Below are 12,622 nucleotides of genomic sequence, written 5' to 3'. Positions count from 1 at the left end.
GTACAATACATTTTTTAAAAGCCTATGTTCAGATTTACTGTTTTAATCGAAGAGAGCATACACACCGGGATATGTTCCTTCTATTTATTCACTAATCATGTTTCATTGTGTATTGATGCAATTCTTACATCTTCGTTACTTTGTTACATTTTTTACATGTTCTTGTATACTTAATTCCTTAACTTGGGATCTATGTGTTTCGCTATATATCCTTAACCTTCTTCAGGATAAACTTTTGAATTGTTTTCTAGAAAATAAAACAATAACCTAATTCATTTGTTTGTGGTGTGGTTAGATCCAGAGTAAGCGGAGAGTGGATGTAAAGAAGTAGCCCTTGTGGGATAAGGTGCAAAGAAATACTTACAATCAGAGCGACACCCCACTGTGAACGCTGCAGGAACGGACAAGGACTCATAACAGCGGTGACCATGTTGTAGCATCCAAACGCTGTGCCAGCCAGCGACAGGGCACCCAGCAGTGGGAGCGACCTGCAGAGAATGAGAGACATCAGGAGTGATCTATAATGAGATAGGGAGAACTCCAAGGAGCAAAGAGTAGAAGACAGATCGAATAGATAGGGATCTACAGAAAGCAGAGAAAGAGACACCTATTAGGGTAGAATGAGGGAGAAAAAGGAGAAACTGAAGCATCATCAGAAAGAGACAATCAAGATTTAGAGCATGAGATAAGCCGGTGGAGATAGGGAACTAGGGGGGGGCACGAGAGATCCAGAGCATGAAAGAAATGACAAGTGACCTGATGAGATTAGCAAAGAGTAAATAGGAGAGAAACACGTGTTTACCCTGCTCCAGTCACTTGCAACACAATAATTGAGGACCTCATTTAGAGCTGGATGGCAAAGGGTCATCCATCACAAACCATCAGATGTCTAATGGAAGAGTCACAGCAATGGAAAAGCCTCAGCAGATTTCGTTGTAAAAGAAATCCTGCCCACCACACAATCACAGTTCAAGGGAGGGATTCCGACAGCATGTTATACTTTTTTTTTGCTGTTTGCGACCGCCATGAATAGCATCATAGTGCCATACAAGAAAAAATAAACAATGTTCCACACAGTCTTGGTTAAAACTCTTGCCACATCAGGGATAACGCCTGTGCATTTTCCAAAAGGAAACTCACACTTTAGAGGCGTGTCTTTGGAAAACCAAAAAAGCTAGCTGTAAGCCACCATTGTATGAGCATCTTCTCAACTTTGGGTTTGGTGGCAAGCAAGCTGTGGCTGTTCCAGGGGGTGCAGTACCTCTTTCTGTCCTAAAAACTTGTGGCCCACTCACCAAATTCTAAGATACTACTTTAGGAACCACATGAAACCTGTGTATAGATGAATGAAGGAGAATTTGTAACAAACCATGGACGTCATTTAGGGTTCGCCAGGGGTCACAACCGTGACCCCTGGTTTTCCCCTTTCGACCACCGGCTTCAGAGGTGGAGAAATGAGTGCCTGGAAAACAGAGGCAGATCGTCCGTGAGGACCCACTTTCCTGGTTTTCTGTCAATTTTTTACTATTCAAATAGTGAATAATATTAATCGCCATTTGTGTAATAAAAATGGAGTACAATTAGCTGGAATATGACCGTATCTGGCAGCAAGGGTAAGTAAATAATGCTTTCAAATGTATGTTGTATGCATGCTTGCCGGTGAGAGTGTGTTTATGTGAGTGAGAATGTGTGCGTTTGTGTAGGCGTGTGTGTGTAGGTCAAAGTAAAGGTCAAAGGGTGTGGCGTGTGATGTCACTTCCGCTACCCCTGGCATTTTGATGAATTGACACCCATGCTTGAAACTCGTGGATTTTCAATTAAGCCAGCAGGATTAATTTGGAAAAGGGATCCTGGTGGTTACTTTTCTTTCTCGGACTTCACAGTGAGAAGATTTATGAGGCATTTATGCTGACTACTGAGGTGGGCTTGAGGAAGGCTGTACAATGTTGTTTTCTTTTCTAGCACACAACAGTATCTAAATGTCTGTAAATGAACCTTGCAGATGTTTCAGAAAATATCAAAATTAGAAAAGCACAAATGAAGTATAGTTTTTGGTAATTCTGAAGTGTGGTGGAAACAAATATTTTATTATGATCAAAACAAATATACACTTGGTGATGGCATTCCCACACATTATCTTTTGTGCTCTGTATACTTTTATCAATAAAACTGTGTCTGTCCAAATGTAATGGTCATTTCAACAGATGATGTGTAGTCTGGAAAGGTAGTGCATACTACACCATGCATACTCCACTTTACCCCACTCCACACCACTCTACTCTACTCCACACTGTGTCACTGCGCTCTATTCTGCACCAATTAACTCATTGCCTCTCTACTCTACACCATTTTATGCCAATGCACTCTACCAATACCACTCATCTGATAGACTTCTAGCTGCAGCTTCTTTACCTTAGAATTCCCTTGCGTCAGCTTCGAATCCGGAATTTTTCTGCTGAGCAAGTACCCTGCGCGCTCTGTCAGGTGTCGTCGTTTGGCTCCACGCGGCATCGTCAGCATCGTTGGAGCAGTCTGTGATGTCACGGTCTTCTATATAGGCACCACCTCAGCCCGCATAAGTCAGTTCTTTTCCTTCCATGTCGGTTAAGCGTATGTCCGGATAGAGCTACCCTTTTTTCAATGTTTTTGTCGAGGATTTTTTTTTGATTGTCTGTGCAATGTCTTCGAGAAAGATTGGATTTGAACTGTGTGGTGCATGTCATTGCACCATGTCTGTCACGGATCCTCACCAGGTTTGTCTCTGGTGCCTCGAGAAGGACCACGATTCGAAGTTGTGTTCCGACTGTTGGGCCATGGCTGCGGAGGCCTTGAGAGAGAGCTCTCTCAAACTTCTAGCAGCCGTCTTCATTTAGCGCGACTCTGAGGAGGTCACAGTCCCGCTCTAGGAGGAAGTTGTGGCACCGCTCCAGGAGCCCCAAGTCATCTCCTCGCATTCGAGGTCTCCGGGGCATTCAGGTAAGAGGCACAAAAAAGATGAAGTCCATGCGGACTTCCACTTCTCCATGCCCGTTGGCTGACGAGACATATAGGGAACATCGACGTTCCGAGCGTGGCTCCGCAGAGCCGTCACCAGGGCCAACTCCACGTCTTCGTCCCTTTCCGGGAACTGGAGTGACCCCCGCTCAAATCAAAGAATTTAACGAGGCTATGCGCCTTTTTTTTTTTGTTAAGTGGGCTGCACCCTCGGGTGTGTCTTCGTGCCCTGTGGGGTCAGCAGGGGCCCCATCGGATTCGACATCGGATGCTTCAGCCTTGTGCCGTTCGGGACCCCGGGATCTGATAGTGTATCCAGACTGGCACTGGCTTCTCATTGTTGACCTCCTCCGGCGCCGGGCCTGACGTCGAATCTCCCTCCACCACCGGCGCCCCCTGGTGGTGGTAGCCTCATCCTCAGTCCGGATGATCTGGAGCCAGAACAACGTTGTAGGACGCCGATTCCGACTTTGAAGGCGCCAATTAGGCCCAGATCAGTACCTGAGGCTTATTCAGAACAGCCAGGCACAGGAGAGGAGTGGGAGGGGTCTGAGGACCTTTCAGAATATGGATTGGAGCATAAACAAGACTGATATGAGGATGTAGGGGGAGCCAGTGGACCAGATACTTCTCCAGATGCTGGCATGCTCTCTCCTCCCTCTGTGGCTACAGAGGAGGGGGCATCTTATGCCATGGTGGTGCGTAGGGCAGCTGAGGTCTTGGGCCTAGACTTGCCTACGGTGCCAGTCAGGACTAATCTCCTGACGGAGGTGTTTCAGCCGGGGGTTGCTACATCAGAGCCGATGTTACCCTTCAATGAAGCCCTCACAGATGTCCTTCTGGGAACATGGTCCAAACCTAGCACAGGGGCTCCTGTGAATAGGACAATCGACCGCAGCCATAGACCAGTTCCAAACGACCCTAGTTTCCTCACCCAACAGCCTACCCCGGAGAGCTTGGTGGTCCAAGCCTCCACTTCCCGTGGTGCCTTCCCTTCCGACCCCTCTGGATAGGGAATCCAAGAGGCTGGGCCAACTTGGAAAGAAGTTGTTTTCTTCCTCCAGCCTGGCATTTAGGTCGGTAAACGCCTCTTGCCTATTTGGCCGTTTTCCCATATTTTATGGGATACAGTGGCACAAATGCTGCCTCAGGTCCCGGAGGGCGTATGGGACACTCTCACCCAAGCTGTAAAGGATGGGAGAGATGCAGCCAAGTTTACCATCAGGTGTGGCTTAGACACGACCGACTCGCTGGGCAGAGCAATTTCATCAACGGTGGCCCTCCGACGCCATGCCTGGCTTCGTTCCACTGGCTTTTCGGGGGATGTCCGGTAAAGCTTGATGGACATGCCTTTTAATGGCTCTCCCCTTTTTGGTGAGAAGGCAGACTCTGTGCTTGAGAGGTTCAAGGATTCTTGAGCTACGGCCAGATCCTTGGCCTTTCAGCGCTGGCTCGCCAGTAGTCTGCCTATCGCTTCTTTCGAGGCTTCGGATGGGGCGCAGTACCACGCCAACCACAGGTTAGCCACCGTCCTCCGGCTTCACAGCATCCCGTGCGAGGACGAGGTCTTGGTACCGCCAGACCCAGATGGTCAAGCCAGAGGTCGGCCACCACCCTGCTCCCGCCTTCCGCTGCGCCCAAACCCTCCTAGTATGGTTCTGCAAGACCATGTCTGTCCAGTTGGAGGGAGCATTCAATTTCATCTCCCTCACTGGCGGTCCATAACATCGGGCAAATAAGTCCTGCAGATCATACAGAAGGGCTATTCCCTGCCCTTGCTGTCTTTCCCTCCCTCTATTCCTCCCATAAAAGAATGGCTGATGGAGGATCATTTGGTTTTACTCCGCGTGGAAGTTACGGCTCTCTTGGCCAAAGGAGCCATAGAAAGGGTCCTGATGTCAGAAGTAGGCAGTGGTTGTTATTCCAGCTACTTTCGGATTCCAAAAAAGAACAAGGGTCTTCACCCCATCTTGGATTTAAGGGATGTCAATCTCTTCCTCAAAAAGGAAAAATTCAAGATGCTCACTCTTGCTCAGGTCTTGTCTGCCGTAGACCAAGGAGACTGGATGGTAGCGCTGGACTTGCAGGATGTGTATTTCCACATCCCCATCATGCCCGCCCACAGGCATTACCTGTGGTTCAAGGTGGGCCACGAGCACTTTCAGTTTACCGAGCTCCCCTTCGGTCTCACCGGTGCCCCTCGGGTGTTCACCAAAGTAATGGCGGTGGTGGCAGCTCATCTGCGCAGGTCAGGGATTTCAGTCTTCCCCTACCTCGACGACTGGCTGTTGAAGGGTCCAATGCCCCAGGCTCTCGTCACCCACCTTCAGACTACGGCAGACCTCCTGCATTCACTGGGGTTCTCTATTAATGTGACAAAGTCACACCTGACTCCCTCTCGGAAGCTCCCTTTTATCGGAGCTGTTCTGGATATAGTGCAGTTTCGGATTTATCCTCCCGAACAGCGAGTCCAGGATATTCAGGTTATGATACTGATGTTTAAGCCTCTATCCTGGATTTCAGTGAGACAGACTCTGAGGCTGTTGGGACTCATGGCTTCCTGCATCCTGTTAGTCAAACATGCCAGATTGCATTTGAGGGCTCTGCAGTGGGACCTGAAGTTCCGATGGGCACAGCATCAGGGAAATCTTATTGAAATGGTTCAGATCTCGGAGGGAACTGCAAAGTATCTGCAGTGGTGGTTAGTGAACTGCGATTGGGTCAAAGGCAGACTCCTCTCCCTTCCCCAACCAGATCTTACAGTGGTGACAGATGCGTCACTTCTGGGATGGGGCGGCCATCTGGGATAGGCTGAGATCAGGGGCCTCTGGTCTCCGGCGGAATCCGGGCTCCATATCAACTTAATGGAGCACCGGGCGATCTGGCTAGCATTAAAGGCATTTCTTCCTGTTGGAAAAGGGAAGATAATGCAGGTGTTCCCAGACAACACTACCGCAATGTGGTACTGCAACAAGCAGGGTGGTGTGGGGTCATGGACCCTTTGTCAAAAGGCTCTACATCTCTGGACGTGGCTGAAACACCAGGGCATAACCCTGGTGGTTCACCACCTGGCAGGTTCTCTGAACGGCAGAGCGGACAAATTCAGCCAGCAATGCTTAGTGGATCACAAATGGTGTCTCTATTCGGAGGTGGCACAAGGACTCTTTCAGCAGTGGGGACAGCCTTGGGTAGATCTGTTCGCCTCTGAAGAGAAGGCGCAATGTCAGCAGTATTGTGCATTGGAGTTTCCAAGGCGGCTATTGATAGGTGACGCTTTTCGTTGCGATTGGAGTTCAGGCCTCCAGTACGTACACCTTTCCGCCCATACTACTTCTGCCCAGAGTTCTCAAGAAAATCAAGAACGACCGGGCCCAAGTATTCCTAGTGGCTCCGGATTGGGCACGAAGAGTCTGGTATCCAGAGCTTCTCAAAATGAGCATCAGTCTTCCATTCAGGTTACCTCTTCGGGAGGATCTTTTGTCGCAGCAGCAGGGGAAGGTTCTCCACCCAAACCTGCCAACTCTGCGGCTTCATGCATGGAGATTGAGCGGTGGCAGTTGATGGTTTATGACCTCCCTCCCGAAGTCTGTAATGTAATTCTGGCAGCCAGGTGTCCCTCTACCAAGACGGCTTATGCCTGCCGTTGGAAGCATTTTGTATTATATTGTACAGAGAGGTCTATTGATACTCTTTCTTCTTCTTTTTCTAATATCCTTCTTTTCATTCTGACACTCGCCCAACAGGGTTCCTCCTTAGGGACTCTTAAGGGCTATCTTTCTGCCTTATCGGCTTTTCTCCGATTGCCTGATCAACAGTCTTTGTTTAAGTCTCCTATTGTACAGAGATTTTTAAAAGGGCTTGTACATAAGTTTCCATTTATGCCTTTTGTTATGCCCCAGTGGGACCTTAATCTAGTGCTTACTTTTCTAGTGTGTGCTCCTTTTGAGCCTTTACATAATTGTCCTCTCCCGCTGCTCACATCAAAACAGCTTTCTTAGTGGCGATCACATCTGCCAGGCGAATAAGTGAGATGCAGGCTTTATCATCAAAACCACTGTATCTCACGATATATCCTGATATGGTAGTCCTCAGAACTCGTGCCTCTTTCCTCACCATGGTGGTGACCCCTTTACATCTGGGTCAAAACATCACCCTGCCCACCTTCTTTGCTCCACCGTATGACCAACTCTTTGTGGGGTACGTTGGTGCAAAGAAGGGTCGGGTAGCCCAGAAATGAACCATTTCACGCTGGGCTGTTCTCTGTATTAAAATTTGCTACGCGTTGGCTAAGAAGCAGCCTCCTGAGGGCTTGAGAGCTCACTCTATAAGGGGGAAAGCTGCTACCATGGCATTAGCTTGAGGCGTGCCAGTTCTAGACATCTGCCAGGCGGCAACATGGGCTTCCTTGCACACGTTTGCAAGGCACTACTGCCTGGATAGCCAGGTGAGAAGAGAGGGGCATTTTGCTCGCTCGATCCTACAGGACTTCCTTGTTTAAAGTAAAGGTCCACAGCCCACCGCCAGGAGGTTATGGCTTGGGTATCTATTCTAAGGTAAGGAATCTGCAGCTAGAAGTCTCTATCAGATGAACAAGTTACTTACCTTCGGTAACAGGATATCTGGTATAGACTCTATCTAGCTGCAGATTCCTTACACCCACTCATGCCTCCCCGCTCTGCGGATATATACTAAGTATTTTCAGATTTTTACCCTTTTTCCAGGGAATGTCATTTAGCACAGATAATCAGAAAAAGTTGGTTCTTCCATGACTCTGCCCTTCTGGCGTGGGAAGTTGTGGAAAAGAACTGACGTACGCGCGCCAGGGTGGTGCCTATATAGAAGACCGTGACGTCACAGACTGCTTCAACGACATTGACGACGCCAAGCGGAGCCAGATGACACTCGCGGATCTGAATGGCGCCACCGGACGGCGTGCGGAGGGTACTGCTCAGCAGAAAAGTTCTGGATTCTAAGCTGACGCCAGGGAATTCTAAGGTAAGGAATCCGCAGCTAGATAGAGCCTCTATCAAATAATTTGTTACCAAAGGTAAGTAACTTATTCTTCCATGCACCATCCACTCTATGCCACACTACTATTCAAAACTGCACTCTATGCCAGTGCCCCCTACTCTGTACCACTCCTCTCTACCCCACTGTACTCTATTATAACCCACTCTATGCCACTCTGCCCTACTCTGCACTCTACACCACTATTCTCTGCCATGCATCACTCCACTCTATTCTGAGATAATCTACTTGGTGCCACTGGACACAGCACCACTCCACTCTGCTCTGGTCCATGGAACTCTATACCAATGCACTCTACACCACTTTACTCAAAATCAATGCACTCTATGCCACTGTGGTCTCCACCAGTCTATTCTGCACCACTGCACTCTATGCCACTATACTGTACTCTGGAACACCACTCCACTCTGTGTCTATGTACTCTACATTACTGCTCAATACGACACTCTACACCACTCTCTCGCACTGTACTCCACACCAATGCACTCTATGCCACCCTATTATACACCACTGAACTCTACAATAGTCTACTCCACAACACTGCACTCTCTCCCACTGCACTTTATGGCACTGCACTATTTTACTCTATGCCACTCTACACTAATGCACTCTATGCCACTACACTCTGCATCACTCCACGCCACTCTGTTCTACCCTGCACCACTCCACTCTGCTCTACACCACTTTACTTTGTAACACCTCCTGTAAGTCCTCGCTACGCCACTTCACCCTACTCTGAAACAATCTACTCTACATTACTGCACTCTACAGTCTATGCCACACTCTATGCCACCCAACTCTACGCCACTGCACCAATGCGCTGTACCACTCGATGCCACTGTCCACCACACTACTCTACACTCTGCCCTCTACTCTAAATCACTGCACTCTATGCCAATGCAATCAACACTTTACTCAAAACCAATGCACTCTACACCACTGTATTTTACACTACTGCTCTCTGCACCACTCTACTCTGCACCACTCTAATCTGCACCACTGCACTCTACGACATTCTACTCAGCAAGACTGCACTCTCTGACACTGAATTCAATGTCACTCTATGCCACTGCAAGCTACGCCACTACACCATTGCGCTCTAAATCACTGCACTCTACACCACTCTATTATACTCTGCACCACTGTACTCTACACCACTGCTCTCAGCACCACGCTACTCTATGCCACTGTACTCTACAACACTGCTATCTACACTGCTGTGCTCTACTCTGCACCACTCAACTCTACTGAAGTCTACGCCAGTGCACTCTATGCTACTACACTCTGCATCACTACAAGCCACACTAATCTATTCTGCACCACTGCTCTCCACGCCACTGCACTCTATACCGCTCAACTCTACACTCGACCCTGCACCACTCTACCCTGAACCGCTCCACTCTATGCCACTGCACTCTACTCTGAAACACTCTGCAGTGATGAAGAGAGCAGTGGCTCAGAGCAATCTCCTAAGTACCTTTGTACTCTACACCACTGTACTCTACAACAGTGGTTCCCAACCTGTGGTCTGGGGACCCCTGGAGGTCTGCGAAGCCTCCTCAGGAGGTCCGTGACTGCTTAAAAAACTAAATAATATTAACAGATTAGGTCTCCAGCTTCCAGTAATGACTCAATGGGGGGGGGGGGTCCTCGGATTCCAATAAAAACTCAGTGGGGGTCCCCGGTCTCCAGTAATTATAAAGTGGGGGTCCACAGAAGTCAAAAGGTTGGGAACCACTGCTCTACTCCGTTAAACTCTAATCCAGTGGTTCCCAACCTTTTGACTTCTGTGGACCCCCACTTAATCATTACTGGAACCCGGGGACCCCCAATTAATCATAACTGGAATCTGGGGACCCCTCACTGAGTCAGTATTGAAAGCTAGGAACCAAATCTGTTAATATTATTTAATTTTCTAAGCAGTCGCGGACCCCCTGAGGAGGTTTCGCGGACCCCAGGGGTCCCCGAAAAACAGGTTGGAAACCACTGCTCTAATCCACTCCACAAAACTCTATTCCACTCTACGACGCTCTACACAACTCCCTCTATGGTATACCATACTATGTTACTCCACTCTATTCTACTGCACACAACTCGACTCTACTATTCCACACAACACCAGCCCACTCCACTCTATGCCACTCTACTCTGTGACAATATAAGCCACTCCACATGCCTCTCCTACACTACTCCACTCTACAATAATCTACTCTGCTCTGTCACTCTACAATGCTCTACTCTACGTAACACCCACCTGTCCCCTCCACTCTGCCCTGCACCACTCCACAACTCTCTACACCAGTCAGCTCTATTACTCTCTCCTAGACACTCCACAACACGCCACTCCACTCTAAACCACTCCATAACACTCCACTGTACTCCACTTTCCGACACTTCACTTCAAGCCACTCTCCTTTACCCCACTAACTTTTAGCCATGCTGAACACCCGCTCGCTAGTGTACATCATGGCTAAAACATATTGGCAAAGCTAATAGCACTTGTATAGGCAAGGCCTATTGGCTTTGTCAATGCTTGTTGCGTGGATGGGGCCAATGATTAGGATTATTCCAGGATATTCTAAATTTCACAGCAGAAGCAATCAGGTTTAATTTGACAGAATTTTTCCCACGGTCTGGGCTGGGTGGTTCTTGGCTTCCAGGAGGCAGGTTGGTTCCGTGGCTCGTTTGATGCTCCACAGGGTAGTCCCCTGGCTACCGCCAGAGTGGACCTTGGGAACTCCTGCGTGAGTCCCAAACTCCAGGGGGCTCCTCAGCAGAGTACCATGGCCCGAGAGCTTCTGAATGTGTTCGAAAGGGGGCTCCTCCATGTACTATACAAGGGCCCCCCTCAAGTTTCGTTATGCCAGTGCTTGGGAAATAACTTTGGATCTAATGTCCAGGAACAGATCCTAGAGGGCGATTTTGACGCGCTCAGACCCATGTAAAAAGTGGAAAACTGGTCCGCATGGAGGGCAACCTTTTGTCTCTGAAAGAATGTTGTACTTTCTCAAAAACAAAAAAGAATGTAGTATCAGATTACGAGGTGATGCTGGTCCTGCACGATAATATTAGTTTCCTGCGTGGAAAAGGAGGACCTCACAGCTGGCCATGGATAAATGAATGTTAAAACCGAGATCGAAGTGAGCGGGGGGACGGCGCTCCAAAGCTTTATTAAACTGATCGAAACAGTTCCCACGTTTTTTAGATTAAAAAATAAATAAATAACCGTTCCGTGACGGTTGAGTGCTGTGGAAAAGAGAGCGAAGGGAGAAGGACCTGAGGTGGAAACAGGTCTTTCCTCTAATGTGTCTGCTGCCTGGAAGGAATGGGCATGTGGGCGTCCGGTTACTTACAAGCATCTGAAGTGATCGCATTAACCAGCCAAGCTGTCCTACGAAAATAATGCATTGTCCACAAATACATTTAAGTTGAATTTCTTTTTCATTTATGGTGTGTGTATTATGTATGAATTTACCTGTAAGTGAAAGTCGAACAAAAATGTTGCAGAATATTTTGTTCTTTTTAGCCATGTCTCTGACCCCGCTCACGCCTCCATTGTACGAAGGATCACAGTTCCCACACTTTTCTTTATCCACTTAAAAATTCATGTTTCTTAATTCACTAATTTGATGCTTACTTTCCTTATTTACATGGTTAAATAAATACGACCCAGGATGTTTTAGCAAATAAACAAAATGTCCTCCTGTTGTTTCTCTTCTGGTGACGCCATCGTAGCTCGCCAAGGCCCACGGATTTGTGTTGGGGAGTTGGAGGGTGGCAGGAAAGAGTCACCCCCAGCAACCCTGATCTGCAATCAGGAGGTCGGTGACTGGGCTTTTGCAGGTGCCCGGTAGGTAATGCATCTGCAGGGATGACTTTGGAATGGATACTTTCAAGCGTACAAGTGGCCATCTTGTATCTGCCATGTGTCGGAGGGCGAGTCAGGTGAGGAATGAGCCTGGCTTTTGTCGCTTGGACTAAATAGCTGTGGCTCAGCCCATATGTACAATGTGAATAACAAACTATTTTCGGAGCCCAGCTCAGCATCCCAACCACTGCTATAGGCAACAAGCATTTGCAATGAAATGGGTCTCCCGTTTGCTCGAGGTAGAGCTATTAGCGTTGTAAATTCCTAACTGGACTTTTCTTGCCACACAAACTGAAAATAAAAAGTAAAACAGCTGACATAAGCGATTCGATTCAAAGTGCTGCTGTGAGCATGAAGAGAGAGACAAAAGGAAAAAGAAGTTCGCTCTCAGTCAACGTTATCAGCAAAAGTGCAATTATCCATGTAACAGGGTCAATGGCCAAGGTGGTAACAAAACCTCCCTAGGGAGGGACAAACGTAAAGCATTTACCAACAAAAACAAGTATTTGCAATGCCACTGGTCTTGCATTTGCTTGAGCTACAGCAATTAGCATTGTAAACTCCTAACCGGACTTTTCTTGCCACGTAAATTGAAAATGAAAATAAAACAGTTTCACATAACTAACTGTTATAAAATGAAAAGAAAAAGTTTCACATAAGCGAGCTGACGGCCGCCGTCAGTGCAAAGCAGACACACAAAGGGAAATAAAAGTTCACTCGCAGTGAAACCTA

General features: G+C 47.9%; 1 protein-coding gene across 1 annotated transcript in view; it reads right to left on the bottom strand.

The window, feature by feature from the left end:
* The window catches only part of SLC52A3 (solute carrier family 52 member 3), a 37,773-nt gene that overhangs the window by 8,464 nt on the left and 16,687 nt on the right, over nucleotides 1-12,622 (bottom strand). Inside the window, exon 2 of the mRNA XM_069243310.1 lies at nucleotides 365-488. Coding sequence (XP_069099411.1) covers nucleotides 365-488 — 124 coding nt within the window. The remainder of the gene's footprint in view (nucleotides 1-364; nucleotides 489-12,622) is intronic.

Source organism: Pleurodeles waltl, chromosome 7 (genome assembly GCF_031143425.1).
Source record: "Pleurodeles waltl isolate 20211129_DDA chromosome 7, aPleWal1.hap1.20221129, whole genome shotgun sequence".
NCBI classification, from domain to species: domain Eukaryota; kingdom Metazoa; phylum Chordata; class Amphibia; order Caudata; family Salamandridae; genus Pleurodeles; species Pleurodeles waltl.
The sequence above is the reverse complement of the archived record's forward strand: the minus strand, read 5'-3'. Positions and strand labels throughout refer to the sequence as shown.